Genomic DNA, 23,040 nt, shown 5'->3' with positions numbered 1-23,040 from the left:
ACAGGTAACAATGTTAGCTTTGTCACAGCACTGTTGCTGTTGTTAGCAATGTTTACTGAGTTAGCAGCTACCTCCATGTTGAGAACTGTGTGCAGACAAGCGTGCTTTAGAGTCTGAATCATATGCTTTGAATGGCTCATACAACTCCTTTGACTGAAAGTAGAAGAGTATTAGCAAAAATATACTTCAGTAACTGAAAGTTAAAGTACTCACTGTGCAGACTGTCTATTTCATATCATATCATTGTCGCATCACAGCAAAAGGGTTTGGGATCCAAATCCGCTGGCTGGCTGGCTGGCTGGCTGGCTGGGGCCCTTCCACATAGAGTTTGCATGTTCTTCTCTTGTCAGCGTGGGTTTTCTCTGGCTTCCTGCCACACTCAAAAGACATTGCCGACAGGTGTTAATGCATGCGTGAACCATTGTCTGTCTGGGTACGTCCTGTTATGACTACTATTTTCTCATTTGTTGATTCAATTTTGTTTTATTTATCTGAATCTGCAAGGTATCTAAGAGTTCAATAAATGTATTTGAATGAATGAAGTATAAAGTAGCAAAAAATGAAAATGCTCAAGTAAAGTACAAGTACCTCAAAATTGTAGTCTACTTAAGTACTGTACAAGAGTAAATGTACTTTTTTCCACCATTGGGTAATTAGACTAATGGGTCTGTTTGTAATGTGCCCCCACAGTAGTTTACATCATCAAACCACAATTGGACACACCCTGATTCTACCAGGCTCTATTCATCTCTGCTTCAGACCACAACACCCTCTGAGGCACTTTATGAGAAATACAGATGTCTGGTTGCCTGAAAATAAACAGAGGCAGTGCTGAAACATGAGTGTACCTTAAATGAATTAGTGCTGCATGCATACTATATCCCAGAAGATTGTTAATCAACCCAATCGGCATGCAGTTGTACTCGTATGCATACTATGAGACGTGAGCTCGACTGAGTTGTGCCTCATTATCACTGAGGAATATCTACCCATCAAAATATCCACAAGCATGGTGAATATTCTCTCTTTCTCTCTGTGTGTTTATATGAAAGCTGTGCCTTTGAACAGCCCCATGGCTGTATCCCATTACATCCAGAGGGATGAGCTGAGGGTTGGTATGGTGAGCCAGAAAGCAGAGAGGGGCCTGCGTATGATTCTAATCAATTCAAGCCTGGGCCGTAGCGAGCGCTCTCTAATAACTTCTGTAGATGGATCTGACTTGAGAGGGAATGCAAACCAGATCACTTAGAAAATTCCACGACGCTGTCTTTGCAGCAAAAGCCCCTCATCTGAAGGAATGTGCGCTAACATTTCCCCTCAGCTCCCTGCTCTCCCACACACACAGCTGCCCTTCAGAGAGTCACGCCAGAGGAGCACAGGCCACTGAAAAAGTCAGAGAAGGAGAAGAAAGAAAGATAGACACAGCGGCTAATGGCTGCTCTCCCAGCTGCATGGGGTCTTACACATATAAACATGTCAGGAGAGGTTGGGCCAAAGAGACAGGAATGGTGGAATGGTGATGAACAGAGGGAGATCGAAGACGGAAATAGGAATAAGTAGCCTAAAGTGGGACTATAAAGAAAGGAAATACAGAGATAAGGAGAAGGAAAATCGATCAGGGCTGACAGATGTGTGAGGCGAGAGGAGAAAATGATAGAAGAATACAGAGAGGGAGAGCAGGAGCAGGAGGAAAGGGGTGTTGAAGGAGGAGAGGAGGCAGTGCTGAGACGTTACTTAAAGTAGCCTCGAGGTGATGGATTGTCTGAGCGGTTTGGCAGGACCATCCATCAGGAGAGGAAAGGTGGTGAAAAGAAAAGTTCAGATAAACATATGACACCACCTGAAACACCCTCCGAATTACAAAAGCGTCTAAAAATGTTTATATTTGTTTTAAAATGCTCACGATCCGAACTGATTGGGAAAGTCGAGGTTGGTAAACTTTGTGTGACCTGCTGTCTGAAGGAGTGGTGAACCACAAGCAGAGTAATGGCACCATTAAGTAAAGTTAGCTTATCCTATGTCTGAAAGGAGATTAAGATGTTACTCTTAAATCCTGGCAGCCGTTCAACATACATTTTTTTTTCCACTATATGACTCAGCCATGCAGTCTCTACCGTGGATCAAACAACGCAGTACCCACAGCCAGTCTTCATCTCGTTGAGAGCCTTCAGGTTTCAGTATGAGATATTTCAAAGATCAGTGAAATATATCCCAATGTTTCTTTGCAGAAAACTGCAGTTCCATAAATCTAAAGATCTAATAATTTCTAAGCCTCAGACGCTATACAGTGAACCAGATGTTACTGACATTTTATGGCACTCGTGGGATCTTTTTTGTAAATCAACTGTTTGGAGATTTGAAGTGAGATTAGCAAGGATCCCTGCAGAGAGGACAAATGTTGTGTACTGGGGAGCTGTAGACTGGACATAAGCTTGACTCGAGTCAGACTTGAGACACATATCTGATGAGTTTAGACTCAACTTCAAAAATATCAAAAAAGAAACTTGACATGGACTTGCAAATGACTTGCAACTTCACTTGGACCTGAGCCTCTTGACTTAAAAACTCTAGTTTTGGAGCGGGGACCCCTACTATATCTATTTTATAAAACTGAAATAATTCTTTGAATATTTTTGGGCCTGTAGCTGCAAGGTCAACAGTAGTTGTAGCATGGCCAGTTGCATTAGCCTCACCCTCTGCAATTTTATCAGTGGTTTCTGTGGTGGACTGTGTGTCTGAATCTCTAAGTTACAAAACGATCCATCATGACTCACAAGAATGTCTGTGCACTTGGAATAGTAATACAGCGAATTGGCCAATACATTACAATGAAACATAAATCCAAACTAGTTCACCTCGCCGACAGTGATTTAGTGTAAGCCACTACTCAAATGATTGCACAAGGATTCATGGGTAACAGTTAGCCCATCATCAGTGTTGTGTACTGTAAATGAAATTGCTTTTTTTTCATGAGTAGGCTGATTTATCTTTGCTAATAATGTTAAATTCACATTAATATTTATTTTTAAGACATATTTTATTTTTTTAAAAACAAACAAACAAACAGACAAACAAAAAACTTAAATTATCAAAAAAAAGCACCCCTGCAGTAACTCTGGGGATCCACTAGGGGTTGCGGACCCCCATTGAAGACCGAAGCCCAAAGATTAAAAAGTGTGTTATTTAAAAAGTGTGCCACAAATCAATTCTTCATTTCCTGAATTGACTAATGTTAATGCTATTCATTCCCAGCAAGTCGACACGTAATTCCACAGATCCACTTTGTTTGAAAAAAATCAGACAGCATCCAATCAAGTTGCAGGAGAGAACCACAAAGAGCTAACATTATGGTACTGAGTGACAGCTGAAAAAAATGGTACCAAACATGATTTTGTTTGCACGCTGGCCAACAACAAATGGATTACAGAATGCAAAACATGTGGTACTGAAATTACAGATGGAGACACAACAACTTCCAACAAATTTGTATTACTGTTTTAACAAATGGATACAACTTTTCAAGATCATTCATGATTTTTGTAAATTTAATATATTATTATTATTATTATCATTATCTGACATGACGGCACGGTAGTCCAGTGGTCGCCTCACAGCAAGAGGGTTCTGGGTTCAAATCCGCCGGCTGTGTGGAGCTTGCATGTTTTCTCCAGGTGCTCTGGTTTCCCTCCACAATCCTAAGACATGGGTTCACTGGTTACTCTTAATTGCCCGCAGGTGTGAATGTGAGCGTGAATGGTTGTCTGTCTCTATGTGTCAGTCCTGTGATAGTCTGGCGACCTGTCCAGGGTGTACCCCGCCTCTCGCCCAGTGCCAGGTGGGATAAGCTCTGGCACAACCACAACCCTGTAGCAGGATAAGTGGTTACAGAAAAAGGTTGTTAAAATGGCATTAGGTTTGGTAAAGAGGACATTATGACTTGTTTAAGACTTGAAACTCCAAGCTTGGGAATTAGGACTTGACTTTGGACTTGATTCAGGACTTGTCAGTCTCGACTTCGACCTTGACTCAAGTGCAAAGAGACTTGTGACTTGGAAAACAATGACTTCGGCCCACCTTTGATGTACTGTGCAACAGTATGAATGTAACTGTACTGTCCTCAGGAATCTGTCCACATGGTAAAAAGCTCTGTAGGATCTTTATATGTGATGCATTTTGTCCTGAGTCTGCGTGTCTGTGTTTGAGTTTTATTACTCAAAAGCAGCCAGGGACTGCATCAACAAATTCTGTGGGTTCTGCAGGAACTTCGTCTACATTTTTCTCGCATAGTTTTCACTCTTTATTTGGATTTCTCTGCCTGGTGTGTATGGCGGGAAAATGGGTCAAGAAAGGAAAAGAAGTTGCGGGGGGGTGAACAGAGTGGGGCCCACTGGTCTCTCAACATCCCTGTGCTGAATATGAAAATATATTATAGCATAATGTGTTCAGTATGCAAGCTTGAAGGAAACCATATGAAAAGATCCCAGACAAAGAGCCTTCTGTGTTCCAACTGACCCCCTCCCACCCTCATCCTTCGTCTGCTTCAATTCAGAGAGGGAGGGAGAGAGAGAGAGAGGAGAGGTAAAAAGGGGGAGGTGTGTGTGTGTGTGTGCAGAGTCGTAAGAACTGAAAAGGGGCAGTACACACACTCGCTGCCTCAAACAGCCAGACCCACCGGAGTACAGGTGAGCAGCATGACTAAACCAACACACACCAAACAGGGAGGAGTACAGAATCGTGGAGTTTTATCTGGCGCTGTGAAACTGTGATTGTTGCAGACTTTGTCACCTGCAGCCCATTATATTTATCTGTGCGGGGTAAGACACTATCTTTGTTTGGAGAGGGAGAGGAAGAGTGCAGGGGGAACGCAGTGAAGTGAAGCCGAAGAGGAGGGAAACTTTGAAAGTCTTTGTTTGAGTAGATGACAAACATCTGTGGCTGCTGTTTTTCCCCTCGGTGCAGGCTGCAGGCTCGCAGAAAGGGGGTTGGCTGGCTACATTAGCACTGTGGTCACTGATATCCGAGCCTATTGTCCTGACTGCATGGAGCCTGCTGTGTAGCCAGGTTATAGACTTGAACTGCACTGTGTAACATTAGATGGTGTATCCAATTAAAGACCTGGCTGGAGCTGTATTGACTTACATATAAGTAATTGCTTCCTGTTAACACAACAGGTGAGGCCCATTAACGTCTTTACAGGGGGCATCTGCAGGTTTTCCATAGCCATATGTTGCCGTATATATATTCAGTAATGATACCCCTTTAGTTTGCTGTGACGGAAGATGCTTTGAAACTGTGGAAAACTCATTTTGTCAAATGTCGTACTGTGAAGAGAATAACAGTGCTAACAAGTCAATACCATGCCACAAATAATTCCTGCATCACTGATATTTTTGCACACATCTTAGATTTTAAAAAAGTACCTGCACTTTCTCTCTTTGATGTCTAACAGTTTTCAGATCATGATGATTGTTTTAGAAGGTTCCCCCTCTTGGCACGGGATCACACACACCCACTTCAAATATTTATCTTTGCCTCTTGAAGTTCTCCACCTGTGACTCCGAGTAGGATGAGCTCCACATGAAGCAGACACTTCATTACAAGGTTTCCCTCTGCATGATTTATGATCGCACGATTCCTAAAAGAGGAAAGAGAAGTGGAGAGAAGGAAACATTTGTGACTTTTATTGGAGTCTGTGCCTCGCAGTGTGCTAGATGTCAGTCATCAGCCAGCACAAGCCGAGGCATGTTGACTATCACAGCCTCCTGAGGAATTATGAACCAGGAATGCCAATTTTGGAGCACTACCCAAAATTATGTCGCAGTGCTGCGAGGGCCCTTGAATGGTTCTTTGTCTGAGTGTGAGCAAGAGGGAGAGCAAAGGGCCCTGCTAAAGCCCTTAGCATTAACGGCTGAATGATTTTTGCTTGCCAAACTGTAAAGGATCCAAGCAAAAGGAAAGAGATAACAAACACATAGCAGTTCTGCCCCAGAGGGATTGGATCATAAAGGCTTGCCACTCAGTGTCGTGACCAGATGCCTCATTATAAGCTCTGTAACTGATACACTTTTAAGCCTTGCAGTAAAGGTTTGAATACATGCTCACCTGACATCCACACATCTCACATACCTCAACACATGTGCGTCCAGAGCGACTGATGATGTGCAGATGCCGTACCTGAGGTGAAAATGCATGCAGCGTATGAGTTATTAGGTGGCTGACATGCTGTCTACAAGTTGGCTATTGATGCAGATGTGTAATAAATGTACAAGACAACGGCCATGAGGGACAAATGAATGATTACAGCTTGTACGGCTGCCAAAGCCATTTCTTTTGTGCGTCATCACTATGCTGCTGAGAGCTGTGGGATAGATTTGCTGTTCGCTTATGGATCCATCATATGTTGACGATGTACAGGAACTCCGTGATTACACAGTACAGTGGCCTACGGGCCAGACTGTAAATGATATCCTTGGCTGTAATCATGGAGGTCAATGGGTGGCACAGGAAAACTGTGCAGGGGTGGGACAGGTGGGCACCGTGAAATACCTTTTGAACTTCAAGGTAATTGGAGGGTGGGAAGGAAGAGGGATGACATCAGATCTCAGGTATGGCAAGTAGATGGGATCAGTTGGAGTGGGGTAAAAGTCACAATGGATTGTATATATAGCTAATTAGTCTCCACAAATGATGTTACATACTTAATGGAAAGTTACTTAGGTCAGGTTTAGGAAAGTAAAACATGGTGACAATGTACCGTCGAATAACACAGTTCCAAACACTGGTCTCCTGGGAAAGTCCTGCGTTGGCCTTCCTAGTTACATGGGTTATACATGAATTACTGGCTCATGCTTACATGGGACATGCACGAGCTATGGAGCATTACTTTCCAGAGATATACGAACAAACAGTGCATGAGAACAGCCTGCACAAATACAACACCCAAGCTCGGTATTAACAAGCTGAGACCAATGAAAAGAGGAGAAAAAAGAACAGATTGTGGCAGATGAGGTTTTCAAGAGTCCATATGTCTGTGTTTTTCTTTTCTTTTTTTTTCAGCTAAGTCTCTGCTCATGTCAGTTTTGAGTGTCCTACATCTGCTCTTTGTCCGACAGTTAATAAATATTTGCAGACTGGATCAAAGACAAGTAATCAAAAAATATTTTTATCAATCCGGCACAGCGGTGTTAGGACACGGCCTCAACATGTGTTCACCTCTTTTCTCGCTGATTACAATAAACATGAAATCTTGGAACAACAAAGACAAGTCTGAATAAAGAAAATGCAGCAAGATGAGGTGCTAATCTAACAAGACAATGTCCATCTCCGAGTGAGATCCGAACACATCTGGGGAAATCAAAGAGCTGTTGTCAGTGAGTCTAAACAATGACGGCCTTCATCTCTCCTCACTTGACACAATCACGCCAGCAAGCGAAAAGGGATTTTTGTTTCTTTCCTGCAGGGAGGTGGGGCAGTGTTTTGCTTGGGTTGATTGTGTTCAGGGGCCAATGAGCAGTCCTCCTACAGACTGTCATGACTCAGCTGTCATGTCAGAGGGAGAGCATCTCCGCAAAACACAATCTTCAAGGGATGCAAACAAGTTAACGGAGCTTGCACACCTTCAGAAAAGATGAATGTGAGTGTGGTTGCGATGCCTCTAAGGAATTTCAAAAATAATGATTATGTGTGTAGTTCTCCGTGCAGCCCTCCCACTCCTGAGCACTACAGCGGTGACTCACGAGCAAAAACAAATGCAACCGTGATTGGCTTCAAGGAGAGGCAAGTCTGATCAAGGAAAAGGACGTGCAAACACTGGTTTATCATTACAAACATTGCCAGAGGGTATTATTAGCTTTGAAGGGAGAACATGACACTGCAACTCTAATGAAATGCTTTATCAGATAAGAGGGAGGATGTGATAGATGTCAATTCAAATATTTGTTTGTCTCTTTACCTCATGTTGCCTGGAGATCTTTAATCTAAATCCATTTTGTCAGCACTCTGTATCACATCACAGACCCAGAGGCAGAGATAGGGCTAATTTTTTGGCAGGTTTAATAAACATTTCCGATCTTAAAGCCTGAACAAATTGTGACCTTCCTCCGTCTGCGGAGACAACACTGAGTTTATCACGTTCAGATTTTAATAAAGGCGTCTCCTCATTTCCTTTTCCACCCTTTAAGCCTGACTGCAGTTCAAAGTGAGAACGCTGATCTTCATCTTGAAGGACAGAGAATTGGACTTTCATTGTCTCATAAAAAATGGAAATAGGTTGGGATTGATGCTTTTTGGAAGTAAACCAATTTTCGTTAAAAGTGACACAAGAGCCAAACTGAGTGTATTAAAATGTTCTTTGAGCCACTTTTCTTTCTTTTTGGAGTCACCCACTGCAATTTATAAAAACTGCAGACTCTCTGTCTGCACAGAGGTCAAGTCACTTGGACTGCTTTCTAAAAACCATCACGGATAATACTTTAACTCCTGTACAAAGCAGTGGGTTTAAACTCATGCCATTACACAAAGGGCGATGGTGGAAAATCGAGTAAGATTCTTGTACCAGCTGTTTGCCAAAGCTGCAGTTTGCCAAAGCTGTGGGTAGATGCAACATCCTGCTTTTGTCTTTGCAAAATGTCACATTTAAATAACATAATTGAAGAAAAGTTTGCTTAACTGAATTTTGACCTGCATGTTTCTCTCTTTTTTTGCAGGTGGTTCTGGACAAAGAATGGACATGGAGAGAAATTAGACAAAGTACAGCGACCTTCCATCCTTTTATTTGCAGCTGAAACAAACAGTTTTTTACAGACTGGCTGAACAATCAGAACACAGACATCAAAATCTTTTCTACAAGGAGCAAAACAAACAAACTGTAACTCCGAATGGTGGAGCTGCCAACCGCAGAATTACTGTATTCATGACCAATTCTTGGTTCTGGTGTGCTGATGTATTTGAGTAATAATCAAAACTACCACCAGAAGAAATAAGAACTTTCCTTCTCAATTGTGGTTTTGTGAATAAACAAAGGAATGAAATTGATTATCCTGCCTTCAGAGGCCGTGTCTGGCTTTAATGTAAAAGAAAAAACACAGAACTCCGGAATAAAGCAACTTTAATTGAATGCATTGGAGCTCTGAATACAAACCAGTCCCTGGAATGACCTTTCCAGAGTGATATGTTATTACTCACATGCACCTAACAGCAGGAAGCTGCCATATACACAGTTCCCCTTCACGTCACTGTAGAGTTATGATCTCCAAGATAAAGGGCAGATCCTTTTCTCCGAAAGAAAAATAATCTGCGGGCTGGAGATTGGGATGCAGACGAAAAGCATGTTTTGGTGACCAAAATAGCAGAGGAGGAAGAGCAATGTCTGGGAAAAGAGAAAAAGGAGTATTAGAGAGATGCGAATAGGGAAGACTGGACTGTTTCTCAGCCCCCTTTGCCAGATTTGCAACAGAGCACAACAAACTTGTGCAATTTTCGTGGCAGTTGTCCATGGGAACTCATCCAAGGCACATCGGATTTGACCCTCCTGGGAGGTCCTATTAGACAGAGAATAATACTTCATGAAGACCAAAGTAAAGCGCACTTCTTCTGTCAAATTTCAGCTGAAAACAGGACAACATTTGGAAGGATTACTGTTGAAAGGGAAGCCATAACCGGAAGCAGGAACCTGGAAAGCTGAGCTACTCCTTTCCTTGTCCATTTTTGTGTGTTGTCTTGTATTCCTAAATTTATTCACTGCCTGCCAGTAAGGACTAAAACTTCCATCTTCCAACTGGACCAACGACTGAGCTGCCTGGAACGAAGCACTCACATATCCCCCTGCAGAGGGCTTTTGTTTCTGCTGCAGCAGAAGCATTTCACCGTGGGTAGCGATGGAGATGGAGAAGGGACATACATCTATCAGGAGAGGAGTGAGCTGGAGCCCAGGAGGATTGAGAAAACCTCTACAGGCAACGCAAAACATGCATACCCCTGGGACAGAGTGCAATGCATCATGGGAGACGACAGGATTCAACAAAGAACAGATGAGCCGGAAAACAAGTAAGTGTTTGTTTATCTGACGTTTGCTGTTCTAATTTGTGAGCCCAAGCAGCAGCACGAAAGTGTATCCTTACTCTGTTACTTCATAACACAGAAATGTAGTTGTAAATAGATTTCTGGCGGTTTGCTTTGTAGTGCTGCCTTAATGCTACAGTGTGTCTTGAACTACAGTATATCATATCCGAAAATCTAAAACTGAAGGGAGTAGACAGCGAATAGAGAAAACAGGCAGCCCTGCCTCCTCGCTGCAACTTGACACAGTGAAGCTCTCTATGAAACATCTGTTTCCACGCTGTGAAAATACAGGCTGCCCCAACAGCAATGGAAATGCAATCATGCATCACTGCTAAAGGGCAGTCTTAATATACAACACAGCCACTGACAATAATGGGCCAACTTGTGGCGAGAGCTGTTTGGAAACGTCTTCAGACCTTTCTTTCTACTTTTCACAGCTGTCAACTCCCAAAATAAGTAAGAATAAAAACACATTTTGTTGTTTGGTAGCAAAATGGAAAAAAACTGAAACAATACTCAGCTGGAAACATAATTACTCCTGACAAGTCTGTCAGATGCAGCATACAAAGAAAGCAAAAAGACATTGTGCTTTGAGGAAGCATAATAGAAAGGTCATGGCCATCAGATAACAGCCCCTGATACAGATCTATAGCCTGTGTACCTTACACTGTTCCCATCACTCATTACTCACTAATTAGCTTCCTCAAATGGAACGCAGGTCATCAAAAACAACACAGGAATGCAGTTAATATCCGACTACACTTTTGGTAATAAACAGAGGTAACAATATGAGCAGCAGAGCTCGGTCTTTTATTTCCCCCACAGGATCCACTCAGAGTTTAAGTCACATTCAGACGGTTTAGATCCCAGGACCCCTGTTAATCCTTGTCTTTCCATACCGCTTCACACATCACCCACGGGGGCCGGTGCTGTCATCCCCTCTCACCCCACAGCCATCGCCCGGAGAAAGATAACATCCGACAGGGTAATCTGACCTTTGATACACAAATGCAGGGCTGGCCCCCTGACTTAAATCCTCCCGCTGTGGGGGCAGTTTGCCGTCTGCTCTCACCCACGCAGGGATGAGGTAGGGAAAGTTGGAGGTAGGGAAAGAGGGGGATGGACAATGGGATGTGGTGGCTCTTGCATCATTTGCTGAGGGCTGAGTTTTGTCTCTGCTGGAGGACAGGAAATTCCTATCCTGCCCTTGCAGGTTGGAGCTCAGGGCCCAGGGGGGTTCAGAGAGGGCAGACACTTGGTTGGGGAGAGAGTGCGCAATAAACACACTTACATGGTGATATCCAGACAGACACGGAGGGCAGCAGAGGTCAGGAGCTTGATCTCTGGAGTCTCTGCGATCTAATCCATACACACATTTACTGGAGTGATTCTGGTCTCCCTTTCCACTTCAAAGGCTGCTACAAGAGTCAGACACTTCCCTGCCATGACAGGACATTACACAGAGATAAGCCGCTCAATACTTGCCATTGATTGGACACCTCTCCACAACTGTCAAAACAAAGTGCAGTCTGTGTGCAACTGCTAAAACATCAATACTTTAGCAACACAAGCCCCTGAGCTCTTTTCTCCAGGGCATGTCTCCGTTTTTTATAATTAGTGGAAACCCTGTGGAGGTGGTGGTGCAGATTTTTTAAAAGTGAAACAGAGCTGGAGGCTGAATGACAGACAGCACAGCCTCCAGCTACAGACCACCTCCCTCCCTGGCTGCCTGTCTGCCTGTCTGTGTGCTGCTGGACTGCGGAGGAAAAGAAATCCGATCCCGTGCCTCGCTGCAGAAAGGGGGTGTGAAGCTATCAGACGCAGTTAAATTGAAAACTCTTGTGGAAGTACAACAAAACAGCGGAGCTCTGAATTTGAACATGAAAAAGGTAAGGGATTAGGCACTAAATTGGATCCGGCGAGATAAATGAAACTTTAAGTTAAATTTGGGAAGATTTTGTAGGCTTGGATTAAATCAGGACAGCCTGTGCTTGGCAGTGCTGTGAAGAAATATGACTTGTTAGTAGCAGCTTGTTGTTTTTATAAGTGAAGCTACCGTCCATAAACTTTACTTTCTTTACTCATAAAGTTAAAACCGAAGTAGATGTAACTTTTTAGTGTTTTTGTTTAATCAGTTCCGCATGAGATATGTATGTCACTTTACAGTTAATTTATTCATCTATTGGTTGTTGATTAACGCTTTAATTATTCATAAATTAGTGGGGACACCATGACTTAATGCTTGGTGTCATTTAATCATCTAACAACCAGAGTTTTCTACACATTACTATCAAATGAACTGAAAAATAAATAAACAACTAATCAAAAGTCCACATTCCATAGAGAGTATCACATAGTTTTACTATTTTAGTCATGATATAAATCACTGATGGGATTTGCACCTGCGTGTTACTTGATAACCAGTCTGGCTCCCACTAGAGGTAGATGTTTACAGTGAGGGGACATTTCATTTCAAGCCTCACTGCCCTGGCCCTGCTATATCCAGGTAGTTTGAATTATGAAAATAAAATCGCTAATAAAAATGTCACTGGGATCTGTGGTGCTATCCCCACCCATGCTGATAAAAGGCACTGAATATACAGTAAGTACCTGTGCGGTATGCGTGGGTTCATTTTTCTGCAGCAGTCTATAAAGGAAGGTGATTTATGCTCATGCCAATAGTGGTGAGAGTACTGCTTGTTTAAAGGGTTGTGTGATAATGCTTTCATCCTTGTTATAATGTTGTCAGATATATGGAAGTTGATTGATGTGTTTCCCTGTAATTGTGTCACGTTCTGTCTTTCCTGTGTCAGCGTCAGGTTGATTGATTTAACAAACTGATGCTGACACCAGCGTATTTTGTAGAAATAACCATCATCATAAAGGGTATAATTTTGTGCATATGAATGCACTGCAAATGCTTATAATCCAGAAGGGCCCCACAGTCCCTCTTTATGTATTAAAGCAATACGATGATAAACACATGCTGTTGAACTTTGGATGGATTCATGTGCAACTCACGGGTCACCTACAAAGAGTTAATTCAATTACTGTGAGGGCAGACTGAGAGTCTGTAAAATCAGTGACAGATGAATATTATTCCCTTTTACTGGGGGAATGATCATGTCAACTTTATACTCTGTGCCAGGAAAAACTGCATGTGGAATGAGCTCCGTAGGAAAGCTTAACAAGTGATTGATTTACACATAATTATTGTGATTGGCACATGATTACATCAAATAATGTAGCTGTCTGGATCCGTCACCTTATTAAATGAAGAAAGAGTCATGGCTCAGCTGTCTGACAGACCTCCCGGTGAGATGTCAAATATCTTCCACCAGTCAGAGTAACATAAATTAGCTGAATAATCTACCAGATGTGTCACCACAACCACTTATTCTCGTTTAAATTGTGCATAAGAGAGCGTATAAGTGTTTTATTCTGTTAAATAAGGCAAAGATGCAACTTTGATTTTCCTCTCGTGAACTCTGAAGCATGATGTAGTCTCTATATTTAAGATGGGAACACTTGATTGTATAGTATGTTTATAGGCAGCAGTCGAAAGATGTCATTTTTGGGAGCCGTAGATTGTAAAAATGGTCTATTAAGGGTTGGAGCTGCAGTATTGCACAAATTAACTACAGAGAGAAACCAAAGGCATGTTGGAAGCTCAGGCGGGGAGTTTTCTCGGCGGTGGAGGAATGCTCAGGGAGGGACTACAGCAGATGGCAGAGGAAATAGCTCCACTGCCTGGAATGAAGCTCTTAAGCTCAGAAAATAAACCGTCAATTTTAACACAGACATGTATCATCTCATAATCTCAAGGCAATCAGCAAAACTGCTACATCAGAGTGAGACATGATTGACAACAACTTCTTTTAGAGACACTGACCTAGATTGTTTTATTAACTTCAGTCAACAAGCGTATTAAAATGCTTCCCCGCCTATGTCTGTTAGTCTTTGTCTACAGCCCCGGTCTGCTTAGTCAAGTGTCCACAAAGTCGTATTTTCTTCTCGCTGGGTTGGTTGGAATCAAAAGGAAAGCGCAGCAAAGAACAATCAAAACCATATGGTGCAGAAACAATTATGTGGGTTTTTAAAAGAGAATATTTAATCCCAGACTTGTTAAAAATTTGTCCTTGCTGGTTCTCTCTATTTGTACATAAAAGTGGTTTGGTGAGCTTTAATTAGATGTTGAGGGAGTTGTCTTTGTTTGAACAGTAGATGTAGCGCATTGCTAAGTCTCCCAAAGTTAGGATCTCCTTTTATCATTAATCAAACATCTCTGTTGTGGAAAAAAAGGACCCTTGATTCTCTCATTGATCAAGCTTTTCACTCCCTGTCTCTTTCACTCCAGATCTGACCAGGAGCGCCAGTTTATCAGAGAAGGAGCTAAAGGAGGCTCGTGTCAGGAGTCAGATCATCGCTGCTCAGCTCACAGTCCCTTCCAACTCCAGCTCCAGAGGCGTGCAGCTCTTCAACCGGCGCAAGCAGAGAGTCAACGCCTTCACGCTTGAAAGCTGTGGAGAGGGGTCAGAAGAGGACAGAGCTGAGAATGTGAAAACAGAACCCTCATCTAACAAACTAACATGGGCAGAGAGGAGTACTGAGGAAAAGGATAGAGTCCTGAACTTTAAGAATAGCGCTAGCAAGCCCCTTTTGTCACCACCTGGGACACATTCAGTAGGTGATATCATGGAGGAGCCGAGTAAGGATTTCCACAAGGAAGAGGACATGGAAGACAGTGTTATCCAAGAGAGACATTTCCTTCCTGTCAAGGAAGAGCAGGAGGAAGAGGAGGAGGCAAGAGATAGAATCCACGAGGAGCTTGAGGACAAAAACAAGGATGAGATTCCCCCTGGAAGTAATAAAACTGGTCCAGTTCTGATGGGGCATGCTGAGGGGCAGGCAGAGATAAATGGGGGCCAAACAGGGCCAGTTCCCCCTGGAAAGCTTCATAATGGCTGCCACAGTACTTCTGGACCTGAGCGGGTGTCTGCGCCCACAACCAAACAGACAAGCACCATCATTAATCGGACTGCCAGGCCCTTTTTTTCACCGCTGACAGTGCAGTCTCCAGAGGCAGCCAGCCCTGTCACAGAGATCCCCCCTCCTCCTTCTTACGCCACTCCTCCTCTTCCTTCTTTCACTGCTCCCCAACCTTCGGCGTTCTCACCACCCCCTCCTCCTCCGTCATACCCCACACCTCCTTTACCAGCCTTTACAAACCAACCTCCGCAGACCTACTACTCCAGTCCACCTCCGATGTCTCCTGTCATGTCCCCTCCACCATCCCAGTACCCTATGCCTTCTGTATCTCAGTACCCACCCATGCCCCATTACGGCCCTCCCACAGCCCCAAAGCCCTCCACCTTCGTTCCTCAGCCTGCTGGAGAGAGGAAGCCGATAATACAAATTAAAACAGGAATACTGGAGGAGGGTGCTGCTAGAAGGGGAAGTAGGAAGTCAATGTTCACATTCAAAGAGAAGACCGTGGTAGCTCCGAACCCTGAGCTGCTCTCCTTGGTGCAGGGGGCGGATGAAAGGAAGAAACACGGACAAAGATCTGTGCCTGAGCCAGCATCTGAAGAAGAGCTATTGGCGCTAGGTGCAGAGGCCTCCAACTTTCTTGCCAAGGAGGAGGAAAGGGCCGAGGAGGCAATAGCACCAGAGTGGGCTTCCTGCCTCAAGACCTCCAGGACCCGTCCGAGGGCAGAGCACAGGCCGGAGCAGACCCTCACCAATGTATCAGGAAAGGGGGCTGAACTGTTTGCCAAGCGTCAGTCCAGGATGGAGAAATATGTCATTGAGAAGCAAAATGCAGGACAAAGGAGGTCTCCTTCTCCTACAATGTCGCTGCCACCATCTTGGGTGTACCCATCAAACATGCCCGGCAGGGTCAAAGCCATGGCTAAAAACTCTGACATGAGCGCTCAAGTTTCACAAAACGTAAAGGCCCAACAAGCAGTCAAGCAAAAACCAAGGCAAAGAGCTCCAGCGCCAGAGCCAATTCCAGAACCTCCTCCTCTAGAAAACGGCTGCTCCAAGATAGAGATGGACTTGTCAAGGCACCGGCCCTACCAGCTTTCATCTTCCCTCTTCATCCTTAACCCAGTCAAGGACCCCATGAGTACCCTACCCAAAGGAGCGCCACAGTCCAAGAACCTGATATCTACCCAGCCTTTCTCTCGACAGACCTCCTTACCTAATAACCCTCCTTCTCACTTCAGTGCCCAATGTATGTCTCCACAGCTGCCCCTCAGCCCCACAGGAGGAGGAGCAGAATATCCACCAAATCCAGCGTATGGGCAGCCAAGGATCAGCTCTCCAGCCTTTTCTCCAGAGCGAGTATCCTCTCCTCGGTCAGGGATCCAGGCACCGAGGCCCAAATTTTCTGCCAAGAATGCAGGGATTACACCGCAGGTGTGGAGACCCTCTCTGTACCGTTTTTAAAAAATGTGTTTACATCTGAGGGATGGTTGAAAAACTGAAACTAGTTTTAGTTGGGCTAGAGTTTACAGTTTGCTACATTTTTTTTTGTTCAATTCGTGCCTTCTTCTAGTTTTGTAGTTATATAACAGAGTGGAATCTTTTTACGTGTGAAATGTTTTAATCCTCACAGAAAACAACTGTCTGTTTCTTACAAAATTATCAAAGGGAATACATCTTAATTGTTAAGTGAATTTATAATTGTATTTGTTCCACAGTAACAAACGTCCATACAGCAGTAATTAACTATCAGTTAGAATAAAAATGTGCCTTAATGTAATCAGATAAGTTCTGTACCCAAAGCCGCTAAGCACGTCAGCACTAAAATACTTCAGTTTTCAGTATGTTTTAAAATATGATGAGAAACAACCTCACACTTTTTCCACTTTGTCTCCCAATTCTGTTGGCACCAGGGTGATGCTGCTTCACAAAGCACTTTAACAGATGGTCTGGCATCTGCTTTATGATCTATGATTTGCAATTTAATGCAGCTCGCTGACATGAAAGTTGCAGCGAGAGAACTCCTTTTATGTCTTTATGTCTTGAGGGTAATTTACTCCACTTTGCAGCGTTTTTTACCTAAATATACGGTGTGTACTTGTATTCTTTGATGTTTCAAATCTGGAGGCTGCATACTAATTTGCATCACAGACCTACATATATATTGTTTTCGTGACTTAAAGTAGTAATTCCAGAAATATATTTTTTCCACAGGACATCATCAATCACTGTTGTTTTAGACGACAGGTTTTGTTTCATTTCATAAACTTTGATTCACTGCTCTCTCCTGCTGTTATCCTGTCTTTTACGGTTGATTTTTCTGTGTGAGAGTGAGTCTTTCTTTCTCTGATTAAAACTTTATGCTAACACTCTGCTGTGACCTCTTTCTCCTTTTTCTCATTTCCTGACTTCACTGGCTTCTTTCAACTATTAATTTTACTGTTATGTGTTTGTTATTCCACTTTCCTGCCTTTCCTGCAATCACGGCAAACACTTGGACACGCTAATAAATGCTAGGCCTCTGTTAAGCATAGAGATAATTTGCAGCAGGGGGCAGATCTATTTTGGAACACAGTATGTGACATTTAAATTTAAATAACTGTTTCAGCTTTTCATTGCAAGACATGTTACACTGTTATGAGAATCAGAGTTATGTGAGTTAGTGTTAAGACCTGACCCTTGGTCTCAGACATTCAAACAAATGGATTGAACTATGACCTCGACCTTGCATCTTTCACAGATGCCCTGAACTTTTGAAATGTAACCGGTAACATTAAGACCATAACTTCTCAGGACACTGAGCCTGGCTGTTCTCTCTAAAGACAGTCTTCATATTATTATTACGAGTGGAGATAGTTTGCTCATAATTAGTATGTGCATAAGATGGAATGCTGCCCTTGCTCCAGTCGAGTAACTTCATATCCCCGTAAAGGTTAACCACCTCAGGAAGGCCAGATGACAGAAACCTGAGAGAGACACTAAAGACCTGGCCTATGTGTACTGACAGCCAGGCTTATGGAGAAGAAGAAGGGAGTATAGAGAGATGACCTGAGTGCCACTGGGGCTCAGGCATAACAGATACATAACATTTTACCAAAATAGATTCATAAAGTATAATTAAAATGCGTCTTACTGAAAAAGGTCAGGGTATGTGTTACTGAAAAATATTGGTCTTTTTTGAGTTTACGCAGAACAAAATATCTTGGTCATGGTTGAAACTTCAGAATTTACATAATGAGGACATCTATTTTTACGAAAGTTGTATTGCAGTCTCTTATTTTTGCAGATTTGTGAGTTGTATTTCCAACTGTATGTTTCCAAGGGTCTAAAAAAACATTGTTTGTTATGGTCCAACAGACACCAAAGGATTCCTCACCAGCTGAAACCCCCACTGAGACTCCTACGCCAACCTGGACGCCCAGCCTCACCAGACGTTTCAGCAGCCCAGAGGGCCCCACTGGGGCCTGGACTCCCAGCCTCCAAAGTAATCGGCCCTCCACCACCATCTCCAGTCGCTCCGTTACTTCCCCTGTATCCTCTCCCAGGGGCACAAGATGCCAATCCCCTATGGCCAGTCAGAATATCCAGTTTTCCACTGCTACCTCCACTGCAGCATCCAGACCCCCCCAAACATCAGCCGCGTCTCGACGCTCTCCGTGGGGTTCAAGATGTCAGTCCCCAGTGGTGAGCCAGAATACTCAGTCCTCCAGCATCTCCTCCACACCTGGTTTCAGACAATCCCAAACTTCTACAGCTACTTCTCCGCTTTCTCCTCCTTGGGGTTCAAGATCTCAGTCCCCAATGGTGAGCCAGAATACTCAGTCTTCCAGCATCTCCTCCACACCTGGTTTCAGACCATCCCAAACTTCTACGACTACTTCTCCTCCTTGGAGTTCAAGATGCCAGTCCCCAATGGTAAGCCAACATACTCAGTCTTCCACTGTCACCTCCACGTCAACACCCAGACCCTCCCAGACATCTACAGCCACATCCCCTCGCTCTCCTTGGGGATCAAGATGCCAGTCCCCTATGGTGAGCCAAAATACCCAGTCTTCCACCATCTCCTTTGTTCCCTCATCCAGACCATCCCAAACATCCACAGTCACATCTCCTGTCTCTCCTCCCTGGGGCTCACGTTCCCAGTCTCCTGCACTCTCTCATACCAGTTTGTCCTTCTCCACCACTAAACCTCTGTACACATCTTCTGCCACCTCACCCCCACCCAAAGACAGTCGCTGCATGTCCCCCATTATTAACAACCCAGACTCTAAAGCCAACCATCGTCTGCTGGCCAAGAACATCATCAATGCAGCCAAACGTAAAAACAGCCCCTCCCCTGGAGCACTGAGCGGTCACAGCCTCCCCATCTCACCTCTGGGAAATTCCCACCATGGCTATGACTGTCACAAACCACCCATCAGCCCTTTCCAGTCACGGGCATTTGAGGCCCAGTCCCCTACCTTCACCAGCCCTCCCCAAACCCCCACACAGAGGATCTGCTCTCCTGTGAGGCTCTACAACACTCGGTCTCTCACCGACTCTGATGCCTCTGTTGAGTCTGAAGACTCAGGCCTCCGATCGCCTGGCCTGCACTCCTACAACACCTGCCCCCGCGGCTGGGGAGGTAGCCTGAGGGTGAAGCGAAGCACCGTCTCCACTGACCTGTGAGGGTGTTTCTGGAAGGCAGTCAAAGCACGAATTCCGCTTTCATAGACTTTTTGGGGCATTGGATCAACCAGTAAGAGTTTCTGATGGTATTTCATCAGACTAATAGAAGATACCTTTCTGTAACTTTGATTACCGATCTTGGACAATGGTAAATGTTGTATTAAGGTAGAATTAGTATTTTATATGACTCACATTCATAGTATGGACTGACAAGAACAAGCTTTTTACCTAATGCAGTTGCTGTGGCTTGTACGCTTCTTACATACCAAAAAGACTCAAAATACAGTAACCAAAGATATTTGAATTCACTTCAGTTAATGTTATACTTTCTACGCCTTCACAACAAACTCACATTCACAGACACTTTTCCAGTTAGATAACATTTAAGTTAATTGTTTTTGAAATGTTATTAATGAATTATCAATATGTTTGCTTGTCTGATGCAAGTCAAAATGGGAAGAGACTTAAAACATTTTAAAGGGATAGTTCACCCCATAATCAAAAATACATTTTTTTCATCTTGCGTGTAGTGTTGTTTATCAGTCTAGATTGTCTTGGTGTGAGTTGCAGAGTGTTGGAGATATCGGCCATAGAGATGTCTACTTTCTCTTGAATACAATGGAACTAGATGGCACTCAGTTTGTGGCGCTCAAAGCACCAAAAAAATCCTACCTTTTCATATATGGACACGTTCATTAAATAAGCATTCAATGCCACATTTCAACCTTATAAAGACCGGCACACAGAGCGATTATTACCCTGACTTTGGCCTCAGCAGACGAGTCATATATTCACACAAGTCTGTGAACTCGCCACGGGAAGGCCACACCAACACTACTGCTAATTTGTGACAGTCATGCTAGCCACCTGCTTGCATTCATCTAGCGTGCATCTTCTCATGAATGAGAGGCTCATGCTGGTGACAGCATGAGTTGTAAACAGTTAAGGAGAAAGTAAATACTTCCCACATGAAACTGCTCACAACAAGGTCTGTGGATTATCTTGAGTGACCGGGTCGTTATTTCTGTGAAGTGACATTGCTGTTGAGCTTTTCAAATGTATTTTTTTAGCGCCTTGAGCACCACAAGCTGAGTGCCATTAAGATCCATTATATTCTAGAGGGGTCAGACATCTCCAACACTCGACAACTCACACTGAAACAATCTAATTTAATTAATAGCACTACAGGTAAGAGGAAAAACATTTATTTTTTGATTTAAGAGTGAACTGTCCCTTTAAGGTACAGAAGGGACACAAAAAAGTCATGTGTAAATATATAGCTCATTGGACTGTACAGTAAAGGATCAAATTAAACTATACAGCGAATAATGCCTTAGATTAGTTGGGTAAAATGATTTTCCATAACGTTTTCCCATGACAAAGATACAGTGTTAGCTGGGACACATGCTGTTCACTTTATCATGCATGTTCACAGTGCTCACCACAGTTTATTATCCATTTTAATCAACAGGAAATAAATCATATGCATAATTATCGCAGTGCAATAATCAATTTAACACAGCGTATGTTATGTATGTTATATGTTGCTTCATGTACTGCATTTGCTAAAATGAATGTAAGCTTTACAGAGAGACTGACGGAGAATGATGAGGAGATGCAGAGTTATGTGGAGGTTAGATGGGGCATTGACGCACCTGATTAATCAAACACTGTTTCCATGATTCAGGAGAAAAAGACTCATAGGTTTTTTGTTTTGTTTAAACCAGGGGTGATAAAACTTATTTTAGCCCATGAGCCACATACATCTTGATTTGATCTCAAGTGGGCTGGACCAGTAGAACTATTGCATAATAACCTATAAATAACAACCCCTCCACGTTTCTAAGTTTTTCCATATTCAGTGAGTCTAATACTCACAGTCATTTTTCCGTACATTTCCACTCCTGTGTAGTAATGCAGGCATCACCAACCAGCATTAAGTGAAAGCTATTGAGGAAGCAGGTTAACTTATCCCCTGCCTTACAAACCATTTTCAAATCAAATGATTTGGCAGTGCCTTAGCAATAGGCTTCCACCAGTACTGTTTTCAGATATAAGTCTGATACAGATTTTTTTGTACTGAAGCTGCTAGTTGCCAATATTTTGCACAATGTTCAGTATCTTTAAATAGGACCACAATAAGTATTTGTTTTTTCAGAGAACTGTATTCTGGTCATGGCGGAAAACTGCATGAAGTAGGCTACTTATTGTTTAACACATCTTAGCCTTCACAAGTGCATCAATATTAGGTGTGCAAAGTCATCCATTGGGCCAGATTGGACTCTTTGATGGGCCGATTCTAGCCCAGAGGCTGTATGTTTGACACCACTGGTTTAAACATCGATGACTACAAATTCAGTGAACAAATATTAGCTATCAACATGTAATGGCATATTGATTGTAATATTCATATTGAAGACCAATGTTTGTATGCCTGAGTTTTTTTGTGGACCACCTGTTATGTCTTTCATGAGGAACAATTAACGTTTTGTGCCTGTACTTATTGTACAAAGTGCCTGTTTGGATGAGGTTTAGGAGCAAATGCGTATGTCAGAGAAGGTACAACTAAATGTTGTTAAATGTTCGTGGGAAAAAAGGTGAGAAGAATGTTGTATGTTGTGAAATATTAACCGAAGTGTTTGTGGGAAAAAAAGGATAAGAGGAATGGACTGTATTTTAAATACACACTTAACTTTAATGTGCATTCTCTTTAACTTCTGAAGTTTCTTGTTATACTTGATTTGCACTTCTGTTCATTCCATTTCAATGGCATTGTTTAAAACTTGATTTGCTCAAACAGGTGTCGTTCACAATACACATATAAATGACCGTAACACTGAGAACATTATGTTGCAAGATGGTGGCAATTAGCTGTAAACCTGCCTGCTGCCTTCAAAACACAACTGGCTTTCTGTTTCATCCATTTTAAACCATTCCCATCTTGCCTACTCCTGGACCAGCACACACAACAGATCATTCCTACACTCCTTGACATGTAGGCCAAAAGCATCAGCACATTTCTAAATATTTACTTCTATGTGTCTTTTGAGTGACAGAGACACCTGCAACACGGTGACCTGGCTCTTTCAGCAGGATTAAGCCTATTGCTGTCACGGATTGGTTTCAACCTGGGTCACCTTTGGACAAACGAAACACCACCGACATCCTCAAATCATTGCATTTTGGACTTTTGCAAGCAGATTTTTTTGGGGGGGGGGGGTTCTGTGATTGCATGCCTGCATTTGTATCCCATTTTTCTCTCATTTCATAACTGTATGATGTCTGAAAACAAATGCAAAATAAAAGGTGATGACACACAAATTA

The 23,040-nt window shown here is 43.1% G+C and overlaps 1 protein-coding gene across 2 annotated transcripts; it reads left to right on the top strand.

Moving 5' to 3' along the window:
- Positions 1–4,617: 4,617 nt before the first annotated feature.
- On the top strand, positions 4,618–23,040 carry synpo (synaptopodin). Of its 2 annotated transcripts, XM_033633073.2 has the most exons (4): positions 4,618–4,682; positions 8,706–10,044; positions 14,417–16,482; positions 18,406–23,040. In XM_033633073.2, the coding sequence occupies exons 2-4, from the start codon at positions 9,876–9,878 to the stop codon at positions 19,714–19,716; spliced, it is 3,546 nt and encodes a 1,181-aa protein (XP_033488964.2). In that variant the 5' UTR covers positions 4,618–4,682; positions 8,706–9,875; the 3' UTR covers positions 19,717–23,040. The 2 variants fall into 2 exon arrangements, with proteins under 2 accessions (XP_033488964.2, XP_078025378.1); XM_078169252.1 differs by lacking the exons at positions 4,618–4,682; positions 8,706–10,044 and adding an exon at positions 11,790–11,948.

This window comes from Epinephelus lanceolatus, chromosome 7 (genome assembly GCF_041903045.1).
Source record: "Epinephelus lanceolatus isolate andai-2023 chromosome 7, ASM4190304v1, whole genome shotgun sequence".
NCBI lineage: Eukaryota > Metazoa > Chordata > Actinopteri > Perciformes > Serranidae > Epinephelus > Epinephelus lanceolatus.
This window is presented reverse-complemented; position numbering and strand designations above follow the sequence as displayed.

What these genes read in the sequence shown, in the direction of transcription:
- synpo (XM_033633073.2), top strand. Translation starts at nt 9,876, where the DNA reads ATGGAGATGGAGAAGGGACATACATCTATCAGGAGAGGAGTGAGCTGG. An exon ending in ACAGATGAGCCGGAAAACAA is followed by an intron (nt 10,045 to 14,416) that starts GTAAGTGTTTGT and finishes CTTTCACTCCAG; the next exon opens with ATCTGACCAGGAGCGCCAGT. An exon ending in ATGCAGGGATTACACCGCAG is followed by an intron (nt 16,483 to 18,405) that starts GTGTGGAGACCC and finishes ATGGTCCAACAG; the next exon opens with ACACCAAAGGATTCCTCACC.